This window comes from Aquarana catesbeiana, linkage group LG01 (assembly GCF_042186555.1).
Source record: "Aquarana catesbeiana isolate 2022-GZ linkage group LG01, ASM4218655v1, whole genome shotgun sequence".
In the NCBI taxonomy this organism is placed as follows: domain Eukaryota; kingdom Metazoa; phylum Chordata; class Amphibia; order Anura; family Ranidae; genus Aquarana; species Aquarana catesbeiana.
The window spans coordinates 619,421,616-619,442,297 of record NC_133324.1 but is presented as its reverse complement, the minus strand read 5'-3'; the positions used below and the strand labels follow the sequence as shown (position 1 = coordinate 619,442,297).

At 42.3% G+C, this 20,682-nt stretch overlaps 2 protein-coding genes across 3 annotated transcripts in view; one reads left to right on the top strand and one right to left on the bottom strand.

Moving 5' to 3' along the window:
- The first annotated feature begins 2 nt into the window (after nt 1–2).
- On the top strand, nt 3–19,333 carry MRPS18C (mitochondrial ribosomal protein S18C). The gene is made up of 6 exons (XM_073600319.1): nt 3–185; nt 11,749–11,795; nt 14,134–14,220; nt 17,053–17,110; nt 19,054–19,113; nt 19,222–19,333. The coding sequence occupies exons 1-6, from the start codon at nt 95–97 to the stop codon at nt 19,284–19,286; spliced, it is 408 nt and encodes a 135-aa protein (XP_073456420.1). The 5' UTR covers nt 3–94; the 3' UTR covers nt 19,287–19,333.
- ABRAXAS1 (abraxas 1, BRCA1 A complex subunit) overlaps nt 17,927–20,682 on the bottom strand; it is a 62,079-nt gene continuing 59,323 nt past the window's right edge. For both annotated transcript variants that reach the window (XM_073600304.1, XM_073600294.1), the window contains exon 9: nt 17,927–20,397. In XM_073600304.1, coding sequence (XP_073456405.1) covers nt 20,000–20,397 — 398 coding nt within the window. In that variant the 3' untranslated portion in view covers nt 17,927–19,999. The remainder of the gene's footprint in view (nt 20,398–20,682) is intronic.

Here is a 20,682-nt window from a genome sequence, read left to right as displayed (position 1 = left end):
GAGCGGTGTTGTGAGTCGGAGCGGTGCACTGACCGGAAGTAGTGTGCTGGGTTTCCGCTCCCCCTGCAGGTCACAGGACAGGCTGTGTAGGAAGATGCTGGTGTTCAGGTTATTGCGGGGTGCTGTGAGGAGCAGAGCATTGTGCAGTCCTGTCACTCTGTACAGCACAGGGGCAGCCATCCCAGGTGAGTCTCCTCCATACACAATCACACTGTGTGTACACAGAGAGCTCTGTCTGTGGCTGCAGACTAGATCCACACCTGACCCTTATGGTGCAATGTGATAAAGTGGAACTAGAGTGACAAAATATAGACCTAGTGAGCAGGCAGCTCTTTATTGTAGCTATGTATCTTCTGCAATAACACAAACTTACCTACCTGTTCACTATCTTCTGTACAATGCACACTGAGCTGTGCAGGTTAGCGTGCATTGTAGCGATCGTTAGCGGCACACCTCAGTGCAGAATGAATGAATGAATTCTGGTGTGCGTTGCGGGTAGGGTTGCCACCTCATCCCTTTTAAACCTGAACACATATGAATTACACAGGTTTCAAGGCTAATTTAATGCAGATAAGGCACCAAGTGAGTTTAATTACCACCCTAATCAGCCACAGAACCTGTGTAATTAATATGTGTTCAATTTTAAAGGGATGAGGTGGCAACCCTAGTTGTGGGAGTTCCCCTGGCAGCCAATCGGGGGGGTGTTCAGATCCTAGTCCGCATCCACCTAAGCGATGCTACCAGGGAACTGTCCTTGGCCAATCATAAGTGACTGAAGCTTATAGGCCCCTTGTTTATGTGCAGCAATGAGGTGGGGAATGTCTCTGCTGCTTATGATTGGCCAAGGACAGTGACCGCTTTCTAATGGGTTCAGACTAAGCACAGAACACAGGCTCTGTGAAATGTGTGACACAGCAGTGCCTAAGTAAATGTGTAGGGAACTTCACAAAGTAGGTTTACAAAGTTCAAGTTCTTTCAGATTAAAGTGGGAGTAAAGTCCCATCTCTGACTTCTACCTATAGGTGAGTCTATAATAAGGCTTACCTATAGGTACTGTAAATATCTCCTAAACATGCATTGCTTAGGAGATATTTACCGTACATGCAACCGGTGACGTCACTGGTGCATGCTCTCTGAAGGAACAACCACCCGGGCCATTCCTTCAGAGTCCTGTGCCGTAAATGATGGCTCCAATGTGCATGCGTGGGAGTGACGTAGAGCTGCACGATTCTGGATAAAATGAGAATCACAATTTTTTTTTTTTTTTTTGCTTAGAATAAAGATCACTTTTCAGTACACCTTTGACAATAGATTTAGTTAAATTTTCTCTTTGGATAACAGCATAATATGTTGTAGAGCTGCACGATTAATCATTAAGAATCAAAATCGCAATCTTTTTCCCTTCCTGATCAAAACAGCATTTCACAATTCTTTTCTCTATTCTAATTTTTTAGCAAAAAATACTGATTTTTAACTTGTAAGCAACAAGTGTCAAAAAAGGTTTAGTCTTTAAGTGGTTAAACTGACCTCATTTACAGACCAAAGTTCATTCCTTTGATCTCTAAAAGAACTGAAAGATACTTTGTATCTTTTCTCTTCTCTATCTCTCAGTGCTGAGGAATGTAGACATTTGCGGGCTTTTTTTTTTTGACAGCTCGGCTCTGCACTGTTTACATAGAATCTCGGAAATGGCCAATTAGGATCGGGAGGGGGGGGGGGGGGGGGGGTTGAATCATGATCGTGATTTTTTTTTTTTAAATGATTAATCAGCTCTAGAGCAATGTCATGTCAGCCAGTCACAGAGCCAAAGCCAGAGTCCGCAAACCCAAAAGGAAGACCGGGTGAAGACGGAGGTGCCTTCAGTGGTGACAGCGCAGCGCTGGGAGGCTTCGTTCTAAGGTAAGTTTCACATAATGTGTTAGTATGCGATGCATACCAGCACATTATGACATTACCTTTCAGGTTAAAAAAAAAAATAGCCAGCGGTTTACTACTACTTTAATGGGAGTAGCTAGAAATAACTATACAATGGGAAAATGAATATATGATTTTTAATTTTGATTGTAGGTGCACTTCAAGCCCAACAAGGCATATGTCACCTCGTAAACAAATAAAATAAAGAAGAACCGGGACTCATCCAATCAGGAACGGATTTACTGGTGTGAAAACTTAGGCTAACAATTAGCCATACCCCATAATAAAATCCGCTTTCACCGTCAGCCTGAGGTGTGCAATGCAAAATATATGTAAAGATAACCTCTAGGCGTGGTTGTCCTCTGAAATTGGTATAATCAGCATATACAAATGGGAAGACCCAAAGAATTTCTTCAGAGAGGACAGACCGGTGAAATACAAAGTATCATATGATGTTTATCCAAATAAACTTTATTAAACACATAAATATTGAAAGAAATATCAAAAACACCAACCTTCAACACATAATCTAAAATGAGACTAAACGTCTAGATGAAAGACAGGTGGCCACCAAGTGTAGATCACACATACCATCATGCTCTCACACACACATGCAGACACACACCGATCCTGAAATCGGATCAGGGAATGCAGTCCTGAAAACCAAAAAATGGAAAGGGGGTAAGCAATAGAAAAATAACTTCCTTGCAGGGAATGTATATCATGTCAATAGTGCTATGTTCCAAAAGTTTCAACAGGATACTGCTTGGATTCAGTAAAAAGTTCCCATAGCTGTGTGGACAGAGTGTTTGTCATGTGTATAGATCTCCCGGTATATAGGCAGGCTGTGGATGCTGTGCTAGAAGGTCCATGAATTGACAATATAGAGGGCACTTTGAAAGGGCATTTGAGACAGCTGACAGACCCTATAGGAGATAGCTTTGTACAGATGGAAAAACGGGAGACACTGATGATGGTTCCTTGGTAAATGATCTGAATAAAATACAGCTCACCGTTTAGCCTCCTCTGTATAGATGTTCATAGCCTCCGTGGTCTTGTCTCCATTTCAGTCACCTCTCATCATGCCGGCTGCATGTGGAGCCGAACACCGGGTATCCAGTAGAGATGGTTCCACCCTAAGGTGGTTGTGGAAATTAGTCGTCCTGGACCCTATGGCTTCAATACTTGCAAGTGTGTATCCGAAATCAAGGACCCAAGCAGCACCATTATAGGTAGTCCAAGTCAGCAGTTGATAACAAATATCGGCTCGGGATGAGCTGAGGTGGGATCACATTAGCTGGTGGGATTCACCATGTCTTCACCACGGATACCGTGATAGTGTAATGCTTACATGTTTCGCTTAACACCAAGCTTCTTCAGAGTAATGCTGACTTGGACTACCTATAATGGTGCTGCTTTGGTCCGTGATTTCGGATATCATGACAAACACTCTGTCCACACCGCTATGGGAACTTTTTACTGAATCCAAGCAGTATGCTGTTGAAACTTTTGGAACATAGCACTATTGACATGATATACATTCCCTGCAAGGAAGTTATTTTTCTATTGCTTACCCCCTTTCCATTTTTTGGTTTTCAGGACTGCATTCCCTGATCCGATTTCAGGATCGGTGTGTGTCTGCATGTGTGTGTGAGAGCGTGATGTTATGTGTGATCTAGACTTGGTGGCCACCTGTCTTTCATCTAGACGTTTAATCTCATTTTAGATTATGTGTTGAAGGTTGGTGTTTTTGATATTTCTTTCAATATTCATGTGTTTAATAAAGTTTATTTGGATAAACATCATATGATACTTTGTATTTCACCGGTCTATCCTCTCTGAAGAAATTCTTCGGGTCTTCCCATTTTTATATGCTGAGTATGCCACCTCGTAGACTTGTCTCTTTTATTTACAGCTGTTGCTGTACTCCCGGCTCTCTTGACAGGTGAGATGCGGCTGTTGTGTGACTTCCGGACTCTCCTCTCTTCCATTCACTTTTATTCTGTCCATTCACAGAATTCTTTGAATATTGTGGGATCTCATAAAACAAAGTGATCTGTGACTGGGCAAGAGGAGGGGTGGGCAGAGCGGCTGCAAATGACTGCAGCTGTAGGATTGGAGCGCCAAAGGTCCAGTTGGAGCACCAGGGCTATAGGAATATCTGAACTGTAAGTGTAAATAGTAAAAGAGATCACTCCACAACGTGGCATACACCTTGTATTTAACCCTATATAAGCCAGCTTATTTTAAATTGCTGCAATTCCTGGATTCCTGTTCTTCTTTGAAGCATTTGGATGGCACTAATGCATGTTACATGCCTTTTATTTATGTAGGATAGCACCAACAATTTACACAGCACTTTACATATATACAGTGTACATTCACATTAGTCTCTGCCCTCAAGGGGCTTACATTCTAAGGGCCGATTTAGACAGGAGCCAACTAACCACCTACCAGCATGTCTCTGAAGTGTGGGAAGGGCAACAGAAGTGTAAAGGAGGCCTAAAAGAGTGTCTCGGTATCCGGTGTCAGGGATGTTTAATTCCTATTGCCCAACGCCCGGGACATGCAGTTCCGGACACCAGGCAAGAAGTTTTTTGTTTACACTTAGCCCCTGCAAGCAGCAGGGTTTAGAGCTGACAGTTGTTCTTCTTGTAAAAGCCATCTGAGGGGCTAACTGGCCTCTGGATGGCTTTTACAAGCAGCGGGAGGGGCCTCTTCTCTTCCCGCCATCCTCTGTGGGCTGTCTTGTCCCTCCGAGACACCGGATCAACCAGCCGACGCTTCCGCCGGCTGATCATAGAGGCAGACGAAGACCGGAACTGCTCTGTCCACCTCTATGATATAGGAAACAGGAACCGATGAGCATATATCACTTCCGGTTTCACCGGCACCATTTTTTAAAATGGAAACCATTTGATCACACCGATCTTGGTGTGATCACATGCTTTTAAGGGCAGAGGGGGATCTAGGGTCTTATTGACCTCAGATCTCTCCATAAAGAGTACCTGTCACATGACTATTGCAATTAAAGTGATAGAAAGAATAATAGAATTAAAACGACAGTGTAAAACTAAAAACAAATAAATAAATACTTTTTTTTTTTTTTTTTTTAAAGCACTCACGTGCAAAGGCGAACACATGCATTGGTCCCGCACGCAAGCAAACAGTGATCGTCCCACACATTTGAGGTATCACCATGATCGTCAGATCATGGGCAGTAATTCAAGCACCAGACTCCTCTGTAAATCTAAAGTGGTAACCTGTAAAGGCTTTTAAAGCGTTGCCTATGGGTAGCAAAATTTACGTTGCTTGCTGTTGCATGAGCATGCGCAATTTTAAAGCGTGACATATTTGGTATCTATGCACTCGGCATAATCGTTTATATTTTTTTATTTTTTTTAAATGCGTTTGAAAAAATGTTGCTCAAATACCGTGTGACCTAAAAAACACCCACCTTATTCTCTAAGGCCTCTGCTTTAAAAAAAGATATAATATTTGGGAGTTCTAAGAAAATTTAGCAAAAAATAAAAAAGTTTAAGTGATCATAAAGGCCCTTTCCTTTTTAAAAGCTCCAGACATTTCTAAAAGCACCTCTGCTTAATAAAAACTCCACCCCTTCATATTTTCCATCCTGGGGAAAAAAATTATTCTCTTTTTTTTTTTTATCAGAACAAGTAGACTGGGACCCCGATTTAGTCCCTTGGACAAGGAGGGGAGATTATGAAGTGCTGTTTGACTTGTCTTTAAATAGGTTCCTTTTTAATATGGTAAATTTAATTTACACTTTTTCCCCCCTCACCTTCCAGGACAGCTACTTGAGAGATGATTGGCTCCGCCCTCTACAGGAAACACAAATCAGATAGAATTTAAAAGGCCCCTCCCTTTCCTCTGACCTGCAGTTGTTTCGTGTTTCCAGCCCCTCCAGGAGCACCGACACGTTTTTTGTTTTCTTATGGTCTGGTAACTGTGGTTGGTGGACCCCCCCTTCTCTGGTTTCATCCAGGACTAGTTGTGGCCAAGTCCTGGATGATGGTCTATACCAGAAGGGTTTCCTATTTCTAAGACCCCTTTCACACTGGGGCGGTTTGCAGGCGTTATTGTGCTAAAAATAGTGCCTGCAAACCGCCCCTAAACAGCCTCCACTGTTTGTTCAGTGTGAAAGCCCGAGGGCTTTCACACTGAAGCGATGCGCTGGCAGGAGAAGAAAAAATCTCCTGTCAGCCGCTTCTTTGGAGCGGTGTATTCACCGCTCCTGCCCATTGAAATCAATGGGACAGCACGGCTATACCGCGGTAATACCGCGGCTATAGCCGCGCTATACGAGGGGTTTTAACCCTTTTTCGGCCGCCACCGGGGGGTTAAAACCGCTAGCGGCCGAATACCGCAGTAAAACCGCTAAATATAGCGCTGTTTTACCGCCGACGCCCCCTACCGCCCCAGTGTGAAAGGGGCCTTAGGGTTACTTGCCTGTGTAAATGGTGGCAACTCCCTTCCTTTCCCCAGCACTGCTGTGTGGAACTGTGTCCTCCTAAATGCTTCATTCCGGTGTACCAAGATGGCGTCAGGAGGACTTCCGGTGATGCAGCAAGATGGTGCCGGAACTGGAAGTCACATGACGCACTTCCGGACGCCGAATTTTTATAAGGAGCATGGTGTGGAGACACTGAGGACATGCTGCAGGGGAATGGCCTGCTAAAAACGCCATTCTAGGCGCAGTTTTTGCGGTACAGCAGCAGTCTTCTCTGCGACCGTTCTCCGCTTGCTTCATGGAGCCTGAGGACAGGTCTGAGGATGGAACGTCCACTCGTATTGAACCAGCGGCAGCATCTGGGTCCCATACTGCCCCCAAGGTAAGCCCTGGTCTGTGGATAGCTACAGCAAGGGACTTCTTTTGTATGGATCCTTTTTATTCATGGCCCTTGTTTCTGATCTCTTCTAGGCCAAACCGGTGAAGAAGAAATGTGGGAACTGTAGAGCCAGGCTCTCTGATAGTTATAAAAAACTATTTTGTGAGGATTGTATCCCACCCAGAGCTAGTTCAGAGTCTTCCTCCTTTAAAGAGTTAATGACTTCTATGAAGGAGGTAGTGGACTCTTTTCGGTCACTAAATGACAGGGTTACTAGTTTAGGCCCTTCCTCTTCTAGACCCATAGCTCAAGATCCTTCAACCTCTGCCAAGTCCCTTCCCTTATTAGTATCTGAGACTATTATTTCACGCAATACCTCTGATCTGGAGGAAGGTGAGAATTCAGTCTCTTCATCTGATGAAAAGTCTGCATCAGAGGAAGATACAGGTAGCTCATCTAAGTATCTTTTTCCAGTTGAGGATATTGATGAACTATTAAAAGCAATTTATACCTCAGAGCAGATTGAGATGCCACAGCAAGCTCAATCTGTACAGGATAAAATGTATAGGGGCCTTCAGGGACAGAAATCTAGAACCTTTCCGGTACATCAGTCTCTTAGAGACATGATTCTATCTGAATGGAAAGAACCTGAAAAAAGGTTGTTCCAATCCAGAGGACACAAAAGAAGATTTCCTTTTCAGCCTGATTTTGAGGAGGTGTTCTTTAAGTGTCCTAGATTAGATGCCCCTATGTCGCAGGTGTCCAAAAGATCAGATCTTTCTTTTGATGATTCTGGGGTCCTTAAGGATCAAATGGATAGGAAGGCCGACTCATTGCTGCATAGGGCCTGGGATGCTTCAGCTTTTTCTTTAGGCCCAGCGGTTGCATCTACCTGTGTGGCTAGAAATTTAGACATATGGGTTCAGCGTCTAGATGATCTTCTGGCATCTGACACCCCCAAGGAAGAGATTAGAGAATCCCTCCCACTCATTGCAAAGTCAGTCGCCTTCTTAGCTGATGCAGCAGCAGATTCAGTGAAATCCGCAGCCAGGGCTTCTGCTCTCATTAATTCAGCTAGGCAAGTTATCTGGCTTAAATCTTGGGAAGGTGACCTTACTTCCAAGAATAAACTCTGTGGCATTCCTTTCGAAGGCAAACTGTTGTTTGGTTCTTCCTTAGAAGAAGTCTTGTCTCGTTCCTCTGAGAAAAGTAAACGATTCCCTTCTTCCCAAAGGAATAAGCCCCAGAATAAGAGGCCTTTTCGTGGCTTCCAAAACAAGGCTAATTTTAAAGCCAACAGGCAACAGACTAAAAAGAAGTGGTCCTTTAACAAAGACAAACACAAAGGGGGAACTCCCTTTGCTCCTTCAGCCCCTTCCAAGAATACCCAGTGACGCCAGGTTAGGGGTAGGGGGAATATTGTGCCATTTCATCAAGGAATGGGCAGAGATTTCCACCAATTCCTTCATCCTTCAAACTCTGGTAAAGGGTTACAGATTGGAATTCAAAAATCTCCCCCCCAGAGGTTTTTTCTTACCCACCTGCCGAGAGACCAAGAGAGAAGGCAAGCCATGTTAAATTTGATCTGTGTGGGAAACAGAGGGAGTTATTTCTCCTGTCCCAGAAAATCAGAAGTTCCGGGGATTTTATTCTCACGTCTTTCTGGTCAAGAAAGCTTCCAGCGGCTTTCGTATGCTCATAAATTTAAGCGTCCTGAACCAATACATAGTTTACAGATGTTTCCGTATGGAGAACATTTATTCAGTAAGAAATCTGTTGTTACCAGAGGTCTTCATGGTGACCCTGGACCTTCAGGACGCTTATCTTCATGTACCAATCTGCCAGAGCCACCGAAAGTTCCTCAGGTTTGCAATGCTCGTGGGAAACGAGCCGTCTCATTGGCAGTTCAATGCCCTTCCTTTTGGTCTCTCGGCAGCACCGAGGATTTTCACAAAAATCATGGCCGAAGTCATGGCTTTTTTTCGGATTCAAGGTGTATCAATCGTCCCATATCTAGATGATTTTTTGATTTTTTTTTTTTTCTCAGGGCAAGGAGTCCCTTATTCAAGACCTACAGTTGGTTTTGCGGACCTTTCAAAAATTAGGGTGGAAGGTCAACCAGCAGAAGTCTTGCCTAGTACCCTCACAGAGCATACTTTTCCTGGGTTATCTAATAGACTCTGTTGCCCTAAAGATTTTTCTTCCCGAAGAGAAAATTGTGAAAATTCTTCTCTCTGTGCAGACCTTCAAACTGCTCCCTCAGACCTCCCATCGGCGAATCATGCAGTTGCTGGGCCTAATGACTGCTGCCATTCCAGGGGTGCCCTGGGCTCAATTGCACTCCAGACCCCTTCAGGCTTTTCTTTTGCTCCATTGGGATCGCAGGAAAAATTCTCTGGATCAGCTGGTAAAACTACCAGAAGGGAATTTTCTAGATCTCGCCTGGTGGGAGCAGCGAGAACATCTACAGAGGGGGAAGGATTGGACACAACATTGCCAGGTCAAGATTACCACAGACTCCAGTCTGTGGGGTTGGGGTGTTCACTCACAGGACTGGCAGGCTCAAGGAGCCTGGTTGCCAGAGGAAGCAGGTCGCTCCTCGAATTTTAGAGAACTTCTGGCTGTGAGGAAAGCACTTATGTCTCTGGGAGAGAGGGTCTATTCAAAGGACCTTTTAATATTTTCAGACAATGCCACAACAGTGGCGTACTTGAACAAGGAAGGGGGCACTGGCTCGGAATCACTTCTGTTATTAACGCAGCAGATTCTGTCCTGGGCAGAAACCTATGTCACTTCAGTAAGGGCAGTCCACATCAAGGGGTCAGAAAATGTGCTGGCGGACTTTCTGAGCAGGGTGAGCATCAGTTCCAGCGGTTGGGAACTACATCAAGGCACGTTCTAGGAGATGGTGCTAAGATGAGGTCTCCCCACAGTGAATCTTTTTGCCTCCAGTCTCAACAAGAAACTACCGGCGTTCTCTCTGGAGAGAGAAACAGAGTCCTTGGGGACGGATGCACTGTCCTTCCCTTGGGACTTCAGCCTGGCCTATGCCTTCCCTCCTTTTCCCCTTTTGCCCCTAGTGGTTCGGAAAATTATTCAGGACAGTGCAGAAGTCGTTCTGATTGCCCCCTGGTGGCCCAGGAGGAGTTGGTTCTGTGTATCCTCCCTGGCCCCTTTCAGTTCGAAAGGATCTACTCCATCAGGGACCGGTATTGCATCCAAACCCTCAGACCTTCCATTTGACGGCCTGAAGGCTGAGCGGCGCATCCTACAGTTAAATGGGTGTTCAGAGAGGGTTATTCATACTGTCCTGGACAGCCGTTAGTTGGTCACAAGAAGAATCTATGGGAAAGTTTGGAAAACTTTTATTTCCTGGCAAAGGAAATCTGGTTTAAATTCTTTTTCTACTCCTTGCATTTTAGATTTTCTGCAGGAGGGAGTGGAAAAGGGGCTCTCTGTCAACACCCTTAGAGTTCAGGTTGCTTCCCTATCTTTATTTTCAGAGAGAAGACTAGCGGAAGATCCCTTAGTCAGGAGGTTCCTTTTAGCCAGATCTAGACGTACTCCCAGGATCCTCAAACATGTTCCTCCCTGGGATCTGTCGTTAGTATTAAATGCACTAACAAGGGCTCCTTTTGAGCCTTTGCATGAGGCTTCCCTGAAAATTATTTCTTTGAAGTTGTCCTTCCTTTTGGCTATTACGTCAGGGCGAAGGATTTCTGATCTAGAGCCTCTTTCCTGTAAAGATCCCTTCCTGAGGATTTTAGAGGACAGGGTGGTGATTAAACCCGATCCACTCTATTTACCCAAAGTTTCTTCCAACTTTCATAGGTCCCAGGAGGTAGTCCTCCCTAGTTTCTGCACCTCTCCCAAGAATACGGAAGAGGAAAGGTTTGGTCTTTTAGACGTAAAGAGATGTCTTCTGCTTTATCTAGAGAAGACCAGTGGGTTTAGGAGTTCCTCCCAACTGTTAGTTTTGTTCAGTGGCCCCAAGAAGGGGTCCAAAGCATCTAAAAGTTCTATTGCTAGGTGGATTAGGGGAGCTATTTGTGAGGCATATAAAGCATCAGGTTGCACCCCTCCTAGAATTAGGGCCCATTCAACAAGATCCATGGCCACATCATGGGCAGAAAGAGCGGGAGCTTCATGGGAACTCGGTGATCACAACGCGCCCAGCGCGCGCCCTGCAGGGAGCGTGCACAGGGGAGGCGTCATATCACGGCCTTCCGGGAATGTAGGTCCGTGCTGTGGCCGTCATTCGGCTATAGCGCGGATGTCTAGAGGTTAAACACAATTTATAAAGTAAAAAAATAAATTAAAAAACAAAAAATTTTTTTAAAGCGCCCCCTTCCCCGCGAGCTCGCGCAACGAAGAAAAACGCATGCGGAAGTCGCGCCCGCATATGTAAACGGTGTTCAAATCACACATGTGAGGTATCGCCGCGATCGTCAGAGCGAGAGCAATAATTCTAGCCCTAGACCTCCTCTGTAACTCTAACCTGGTAACCGTAAAAAAAAATTTAAAGCGTCGCCTATGGAAATTCATAGGTACCGTAGTTTGTCGCCATTCCACGAGTGCGTGCAATTATAAAGGGTGACATGTTTGGTATCTATTTACTCGGCGTAACATCATCTTTCACATTATACAAAAAAATTGGGGTAACTTTACTGTTTGGATTTTTTAAAATTCATGAAAGTGTCCCTTTTCCAAAAATTTGCGTTTAAAACACCGCTGCACAATACCGTGTGATATAAACTATTGCAACAATCTCCATTTTATTCTCTAGATTCTCTGCTAAAAAAATATATATAATGTTTGGGAACTCTAAATAATTTTCTAGCAAAAAATTCGGATTTTAACTTGTAAACACCAAATTTCAAAAATAGGCTTAGTCATGAAAGGGTTAAATAACTTCCTTGCTCATATAACAAGAAACAAACCTTGGAATGGAATTTTATAACTCTTTATAATTTTGTCTTTATAGCAACTCCAGACAACAGCCAGAGTTCACAAAATAATAATGATAATAGGGTAAGTATTAAAGATAGTCCATCGCAAAGACTGTAAATCAATGGTGGTTATTATTTAAAGTTGACCTAAACTCTCAATAAAATTAACTGTGTTTAGTCTTTATGCTGCTAGAATTTGTAAATTTGATAGGAAGGTATATTATATTTATGTTTTTTTTAAATTTTTACATTTCTTCAGTTGGTTTCTGGCATAGCCCAAAACTATGTCATACATGCCAAGAGTCGTCATGGGCATTGTTTTCTTTCATAAGGAGGGGATTTCTCAAACATCATCCAGGCTGCATACCTGAGCTAAGGGTAGATGGATTCCAAGAAGTAAATGCTACATGAATCATCTGCCCTTACTCAAGAGACATGGATGGATTGGCGAGTTTGCTTTAAATATTAAAAATAAATCAAATAACGTTTTTGGTGCTCAGTTACAGTTTAGTACCACTTTAAATCAAAAGACTAAGTGTAAGATGAAGGTCTTTTTAATTTCCAAGGATTTAAATTAAGTATTTCAAAGAAGAACAAAAGCCATCGTGAAAGCGTGGCAAGTGAGGAATACAAGTCCGTCTCCTGATACATTTTAGCATATAAAGGCATAGCGAACAAAATGGAACCATTGTGGTATTCAATGATTACATAACTATCTGTAATTCAATGCAATAAGTACCTCTACAGGAGAATACAACCCAAGTAAGTATCTTATATGCCTCACCTTTTGAAAACTCAGCTATGGAGAGGTTGTTATAGAATGAAACCAACAAATATCAACCCTATATCAGCTCTGGCCCCTTGTCTTGAAAAGGAAAGATGGAAAGGACTACAACCCTAGCTGGGAAAATCACTTGTGGTGTGTACCATGCCGGCCGTGTGGGCTAAAAATGTCTTCTATTGCAAACCATGCGTCAAATATCAGCCTATGTACAACACACAGTATACAGAACAGGGAGACTAACACAGAAAAAAAAGTCAGGAAAAAAATAGAAAAAGTTTAGCATAAGAGGCAGGAGGAAAGAGAAAGAAGTGCACCCTCTGCGGTCAAAATAATAGTAATATTGTCCATCTCAAAGGGAATCTTAAAGGTACTTGATCCACGGATCCCAGGTTTTCTCGAAGAGGGACAGTTTGTCATGTAGGATTGCAGACAGGCGTTCATTTGCCATAATCCAAGTCAACTTGGCCCTGAAAAGATCAAATGGGATCACGAGGTACTTCCAGGATTTTGCAATTGAGATTCTAGCTGCTGTAAAAATGAAATGTATTAATCGTTTCACACCTCTCGGTTTCACCTCCACTGGTCGTCCCAGAAGGGCATGTTGTGGAGTTTTAATGAGGTTCACATGGGTAAGGGAATAAATAAATGTATACGTACAGATCCAAAACTGCTTCACTTTTGAGCATGTCCACCATCCTGTGGAGCACCGTACCCTCCTGACCACAGTCCACGGTGAGGGGGTTCCCGAAACACAGGACAATATTCTCAACGGTACCATATAGCATCTTAGGAAGACCTTCAAATTTGCCTTGATCAAGGAGGTGTTTATGTATGATTTTGAATTTTACTGAGTTAGTTTGCCCCATTCCTCTACTTCTATTGGCTCACCCACATTTTGCTCCCATTTCTTCATATAAGGTAAGTTGAAAGAACCGGAATGTAATATAATATATATCTTAGAAATGTGTTCAGCATACTTGTCAAAATTCCTGCATAAGTATTTAATTGAAGTGGACGAGGTCGAGTTGCTAGTGCGTTTTACAGGGGCTAGAAAATGCGCTGTGTGAGAGTATCGAAACACTTCAGTATAGGTCATTTCAACCACTTGGTGCCCGAGCCAAAGCCCAAAGATGGCTACTGCGCAGGCTTAAAATTCTGGGAGGGCGTACATGGACTTTGCGTGTGGCCAGCGTGCTCTGTGATCGCTGAGTCCTTGAGACTCGGCTGATCACTGATCGAGGTAAAGGGTCAACCAATTGCACGGCATTCACGTAGTCTGCTGTGGGTGTCAATGTTAAATGGACGACACAACAAAACGGCTTGTAAAATGCAGTGCGATTGTATGAATTGGAGCGCCTGGGTGTGAACACATGTGGTGAGCCATACAAAATGAATGAGCTCAAATCACACTGCAAAGAATTATATATGATTTGAACAGGAATGGGATGTGGTTCCTGTTTGAATCACATGCGGTTTCCTGCATCGCACCAGTGTGAACCTTGGCTGAGTCTCGGGTGCTTATTTTGCATTTTATTGTACTGAATTTGGTATAGCAGAAACATTCATAATCTAGATAATAATTATTGATGATTAAATAGCAGTCACAAATAAATGTGTCTCCTTCTTTTATCTGTAGCTGCTGGAGGCACTGGAAAATCCTTTCAAAGAGCCCCCCAAAAAATGCATCTTGTGTGATGTGCCAATAGACTATAAGAACGTACAGGTATGTGTTTTTTTTTTTTTTTTTTTCCAGAATATTTTGTACATTATAACGTTTAAGGGGCATATAAAGATCAGTGGTTTCAACCTACTTTGATTTCAATTAATTTGATGCTGTAGCTTCCTTGCTGCCACAAGGCAGTTTAAAAGTTCATCCCACCAAACAGTAAAGATCCATTTGTTTGGCAGACAGGTAAAAGGTGAGACAAAATAAGTCATATTTGAGTAACCCAATTTGGAACTTCAGCAGTGATATCTCTTTAATATCCACATTAGAGTTTGGAGTGTTCCCACTCTGCTGCTGTGGCATTTCTCATAATCGAAAACAAATTGAAAAAAAATCAGCAGAGAGAATAAATGCCTCTTATAATGGCACCATGCACTTGGGCAGGCTTGGGAACCTGAGCAAAGGTTTTTAATAAAATACTATTTATGTAGATCTCCTACTCTAGTTGTGAGGTCTGACTGCAGATGAGTTTTGCTTTAGGCTCTGTTCATATATACCGCGGCTCATAGCCAGTGGTGTATGTAGGTTTTGTGCTGCCCTAGACCTGACTAAGCTCATGCACCCCCTAATATAAATATGACACACCCCTTCCTGTTGAAGACCTGTCCTGTCATCTGTAAACCACACCCCTTCCTCCCTGTACAGTAAAAGTGGACACCAAGTTCCTACTTGTATATTTTGTATATGCAGCTTATCAGTGGCCATCAGTGTCACTTTATTAGTAAGATTACTCCCATCTTGTAAGATATTTGTTTGCTGCCACTTATTTGTATATTGACTAGGAAGTCCCTAGTCTTTATACAAATAAGTGAAATAATCAGTGGCAGCAAACACAAGTCCAAGTATCTTAAAGGATAGGAGTACAAGGAGACAAGGATCATGAAGGATGTTTAAATAAATGAAATTATTTATATTGAAATAGAGCCATACCTGACTGGAGTCTTCCCTCCTCTCTTCTCTGTGCTATTGAAATAGAGCCCAGGATGGGAGGAAGCTACATATCGTAACTTCTTCCAAAGGATGCCAGTGCTACTCTTGGTATTGGTGGCGTCCGCCAGACCAGTTGTATTAGGTGCGGCTAGGGGCCGCCGGTCTGTCCGAACGGCCTCACCCGGCCAGTATTATAGTAGCGGCAGGCAACAGTGTGGCTGCTTTGCCTCCTGGACCACAGCCCAGTCCACTCCATAAGACTGGCGCTAAGCAAGTCAGTGGGGACTCTTTTCGTACAGGAGCTGGGAGGCTGGGGTGGCTTTTTTGCTGCCCCCTGCAAAGTGCCGCCCTAGGCTTGGGCCTTGTTGACTTAGGCCAAGATACAGCGCTGTTTACAGCATGGGGTCCGGTGCATCCCTGTATACCGATTCGGGTCTGAATATTTTCCTGAATAAGCACCTGAATCGGACCAGAAGACTCGCAGGACCCTTCTTCAATGCGGACTGCAGCCAACCTCCCTGAAGCTGTGTGAACGGGCTCCGTTAAGAGCCGGTCACACCTTGCTGTCAAGCGGATTGGATGTGGAGAAACCCCCTGCATCCAATTTGCATATGTGTGAACCTGGCCTTAAAGTAGAAGTTCAGCTTAAAACTAACTACCTCTAAATCTACGGGCAGCCACATTCTAAGACTAATCTATCCAACCCTGTAAAGCAGAAATTGATATACAGTACATACCTTTTCTGAAGCTGATCCAGTCTGGTCTCCAGCAGTGGATGCTGTGTGAAAGAGACAGCTGGGAAGTGATAACACCCAAAAAATTACTATGGGGCTTCCGTTGTCGGCTGCCTCTTCTGCACACTCACACAAGCCACAGCTGACAGCTCAGCATGGGACCAGACCAGCTTCAGAAAAGGTATGTATAGCAATTTCAACTTTACAGGGCTAGATCAGTTAGTCTTATGCCCTGTACACACGATAGGATTTTCCGGTGGAAAATGCGTGATAGGACCTTGTTGTTGGAAATTCCGACCGTGTGTAGGCTCCATCACACATTTTCCATAGGAATTTCCGACACACAAAGTTTGAGAGCTTGCTATAAAATTTTCCGACAACAAAATCCGTTGTCGGAAATTCCGATCGTGTGTACACAAATCCGACGCACAAAGTGCCACGCATGCTCAGAATAAATTAAGAGACAAAAGCTATTGGCTACTGCCCCGTTTATAGTCCCGACGTACGTGTTTTACGTCACCGCGTTCAGAACCATCGGATTTTCTGACAACTTTGTGTGACCGTGTGTATGCAAGACAAGTTTGAGCCAACATCTGTCGGAAAAAGTCCTAGGATTTTGTTGTCGGAATGTCCGATCAATGTCCGACCGTGTGTACAGGGCATTAGAATGTGGCTGCAGTAGATTCAGCGTTAGTTAAATTTAAGCTGAACTTCTTCTACTTTAAGTACTTCAGGTTGATTTACAGGGCTTGGTTTGCTGTGATCATTTTAGCCACCCCACCCTTAGCTTGAATAAAAATGATCTGGTTTGCAAAAAATCACACAGTTACCTTTCTAAAATCAAAGAAAAGTGCACTGCTCCAAGCGCTTCCTCATGTGCTGGGAGGATCAGGTGCTGGCTTGTAGTCCGTCACTTATCCACACATAGCTCAGTATAATCCAAAGGAAAAGTCACACACAAATGTCTTCACAGGCAAACATTTAATCGGCCAACAAGCTTCATCAAGTCACTTGGATTATTCAGATATAGTTGAGGTTATTTACTCTTAGCACTTCACATGTAAATACTGTATAATATAGAATCACTAGGATGACATTGTCAGTTTGAGTCTTATATTTTAACATAGAATTTTAATTTACAACCTTATTAATCTTTCTTCAATAGCTGCTGTCCCAGTTTGTGTCACCACACACTGGTCGTATTTATGGAAGGCATGTAACAGGTAATTATTTCACTATAATGTGTGCTTTTTTTTTTTTTTTTTTAATAATTCTTCTGCTTCTCAGAAGAAAGTCAGCAGGCTGAGATGAAGCTACTTTATAGAATGATTAAAGATAACATTTCTTGTATGCTTAAACATTTTTAAGTTTACAGTCTATGCATAAGGGTAAAAAACTTCTGCATGCAGCTTCCCCCAATACTTGCTTAAGCCTGATTGTGATCCAGTGATGTGCACAAGAGTCTCTGCAATCCCGGGCCATTGGCTCCCGCTGCTGTCAATCACAGCCAGGGAAGAGGGAGTGGGGGCGGGACTGAGCCACGCTCCATACTTGGATTTCTTTGCACGTTTTCCCTGGAAGGTTGCTAACTATTAGAAAATATTTGGTGATCCTGCCAGTCCCTTGCTTTCTTTAGCATTCTGACCACACCAAGCATGGAAGCAGATCAATTCTGGTGTGGTCAGCATGGGTCCCTCACCTTCTAGTTATAGGAACCCAGAGCTTGCCTGCACTCAATTTTTTGGCTCTTAGCAGGAGCATCTGTGTGAGAACTACAGCTGTGAATTGCCCTTGCACACCCAGGAAAGACTGGGAATGTACAGTTTTGGAAAGACCAGGATCCTTTTAAGAAGTCAAACTCTGTGACCCATAAGAACGTTTTTAAAATAGCCTGGTGTGCCTTAGTGAATGATTGTAACCTTAACCACTTCAATACCGGGCATTTTTACACCCTTCCTGCCCTGCATTCAGAGCTGTCGTACTTTGAATGACGATTATGCAGTCATGCAACTCTGTACCCATATTACATTTTTATTCACACAAATAGAGCTTTCTTTTGATGGCATTTACCGCTGGGTTTTTTATTTTTTGTGAAGTATATTTAAAGAAAGAAAGACTGAATAAAACGTTTGTTAGTTTCCGTTTTCAAATCTTTCTTCATAAATTTAGGCCTAACTGTATTCTGTTCCATTTCTTTGGTGAAAAGAACCCAAATCGTTGTCTTATTTAGTCTGTAGGAAAGTCAGTCCCCAAACTATGGGGTGTGTTTATATGATTATATATATATATATATATATATTTTCTATTTCTTGGGGCCTGAAACAGGACAGATCCAATACCCAATGTCCCATTTTTTTGGGGGGGGGAAGTAGACAGTCCAAGGTATTACGAGGCATAGCAAGCTTTTTTTTTTTTTTTTAAGTTATTATTTTGTGAAAAATGAAGACTTTAAAAAAAAAAAAAAATGTACACACTGTCATCTGTGCAGTATAACTGGCATGAAGGTGATCAGGGACACTGATGTAAGTGTGTAAAGTAAAAAAAAAATAAAAATTCCTCTTACACTTGTTTTTTTTTTTTTTTCTTTTCAACACACTGTCCAGAGGAATACAGTGTTACCATAGTAACCTTGTACTACTCTGGGGAAGTGATCAGGATTTTTTTTTTTTTTGCACTCACATAATTGCTTATACCAGTATTTTTACAGAATGAAAGTGGTTCATTTGGTGTGCATTGTGATTGGTCACAGCTAAATCACATGGGCTGCGATTAGCCCTGTCTGTACCATGTGATCAATCACAGCTAGCAACACAAGGAATGGCATTAATCAAAGCCATTCATTGTTTACAATTGTCATGTGATCTGCTGCAATTGGTCACAGCGATCACATGGTAGCAGGGTGGCACACTGATCATCCGATGTCCTGTGGAGGATGGCTGTGTTATGAGAGGACATCCTATGATGTCCACCCAGAACGGGGTGGAAAGTGGTTAAAACACAGAACTACCTCAGGCTCAACAGCGAGGCCTGCACTTTGTAAATTGAGCCGCGGTACTTCACAGAGGTCAGTTTATACCACTATCGGCTCTCTAAATGTATTTATTGCTGGAAAACATGTTTTTTTTTTTTTTGTGCTGTGATTTATACACTTTTACTTTCTTTGTAGGGTTGTGTGGTAAAAAACAGAAAGCTATTGCAAAGGCAATTAAAAGAGCACATATTATGGGTAAGATTGTGTTTTTGTTTTTTTAAAAAAAAACACATTCTAACTTTTTGGAATGGGGGTTGTACTTTTCCTCAACAGCATCAAATGTAAATGTTTATTCTCTTCCAGGTTTTATGCCCGTTACATACAAGGACCCAGAATTTCTCAAAGACCCCAAGATTTGCAATATTTGAAACTCTTAAGTTTGTGTTTTGTTAATAAAATTTTGTTTTTCCATGGGCTTCTGGCTGTTTGTTGCAAGTTTATACTACTGTGCTGCACTGAGTAGCAATTTCTTTTAAGAGGCAGTGGCATAAAAGTGAAGAAAATACTGACAAAAGTTCTACCTTATTTTATTTAACCAAAAATAAAATACTTTTTTTTTTTTTTAATATATACATAAGAACTTTAAAAATATATACAGAAAAGTTTCACAAACAGCCCCTTGTTTAATAGCAGTGTCCCAAATATCCTTAATTCATTTGAAGCTGCCTGCAACTCTACATTGTGTATTGTACTTTTCCCATCTCTTGTTTTTCAAATGCATATTCTTAGGTTGGATGTATTTGTCACAGAAGCTAAACTCATTAACATTCATTTTGAATGACACCCAATGTACAGTTTAAATAAAATAAAAACTACAGTAAAAGGGATCTAAATTGCTCAGTGGAAAGGTACATGTTAAAAAAAAAAAAAAAAAAAATCAAGGTGTGTTTTTTCACTTGGTGACACTGACCTGAAACAAGCATGTGTACAGCAATTGACAGGACACCGGATATACATTTGTTTTGTGTCCGTGATGCACTAGTGGTAAATTAGTACAGGCCTGCAGAGTGCCCCTCAACCCAGCCTAACAGGTTCTCTAAATACAATAGGGGAAATTATGTGAAATGTGTTGAAACCAACATTAAAATGTTGGCGATTGCGGAACTAAAGAGTCCATTGTTAAATGTTGTGAATCATCTTCTGTTTCTGTACCACTATTTAATATTCTGTCATCATATCGGTTGGCTTCACGTGTAGAAGCTCTTGTCCTTGAAAACAGTAAGCCAGTTCTCTTTTTCTGTGGTAGTCTTTTTCGCTTGCCAGCTTTCCTAAAGCTTACTTCTGGCAGGTCACATTCTTCAATCATTAAGGTAAGTTTATCCATCTCAGTGCTTTTGTGGCAAGTTGTACAGTCGTGTGGTATTAGTTTACCATTTAAAGTTAGGCAACACGACTGCAGGAGGGCAGAGTGAGGGAAAAAATGCCGCAAGGCCTGACACAGAAAAGTATTTTCTTCTGGGGTTGTAGGATTTTCCTCATCTGAAAAAAAAAAAAAAAAAAATAGAATATTCAAAACTTGGTTTAGGTGTCTTTTAAATAGATAACCCTCACAAAAGTGATAGTTTTAGGTGGAACCTGGATTTTGAAATCTTCTCCATCTCCATTTTTCATTCATCAGATAGTGCACCACTTTGCCCAGAAAACTATTGCAATTAAAAAATGTTTAGGCATTCTCATATTTATTTCTTTTGTTTGCATTGGTATGAAACAGCCAAATCTGTCACATTCCACGCAAAACTCGAAAAATTGAGTGGACAAAATTGT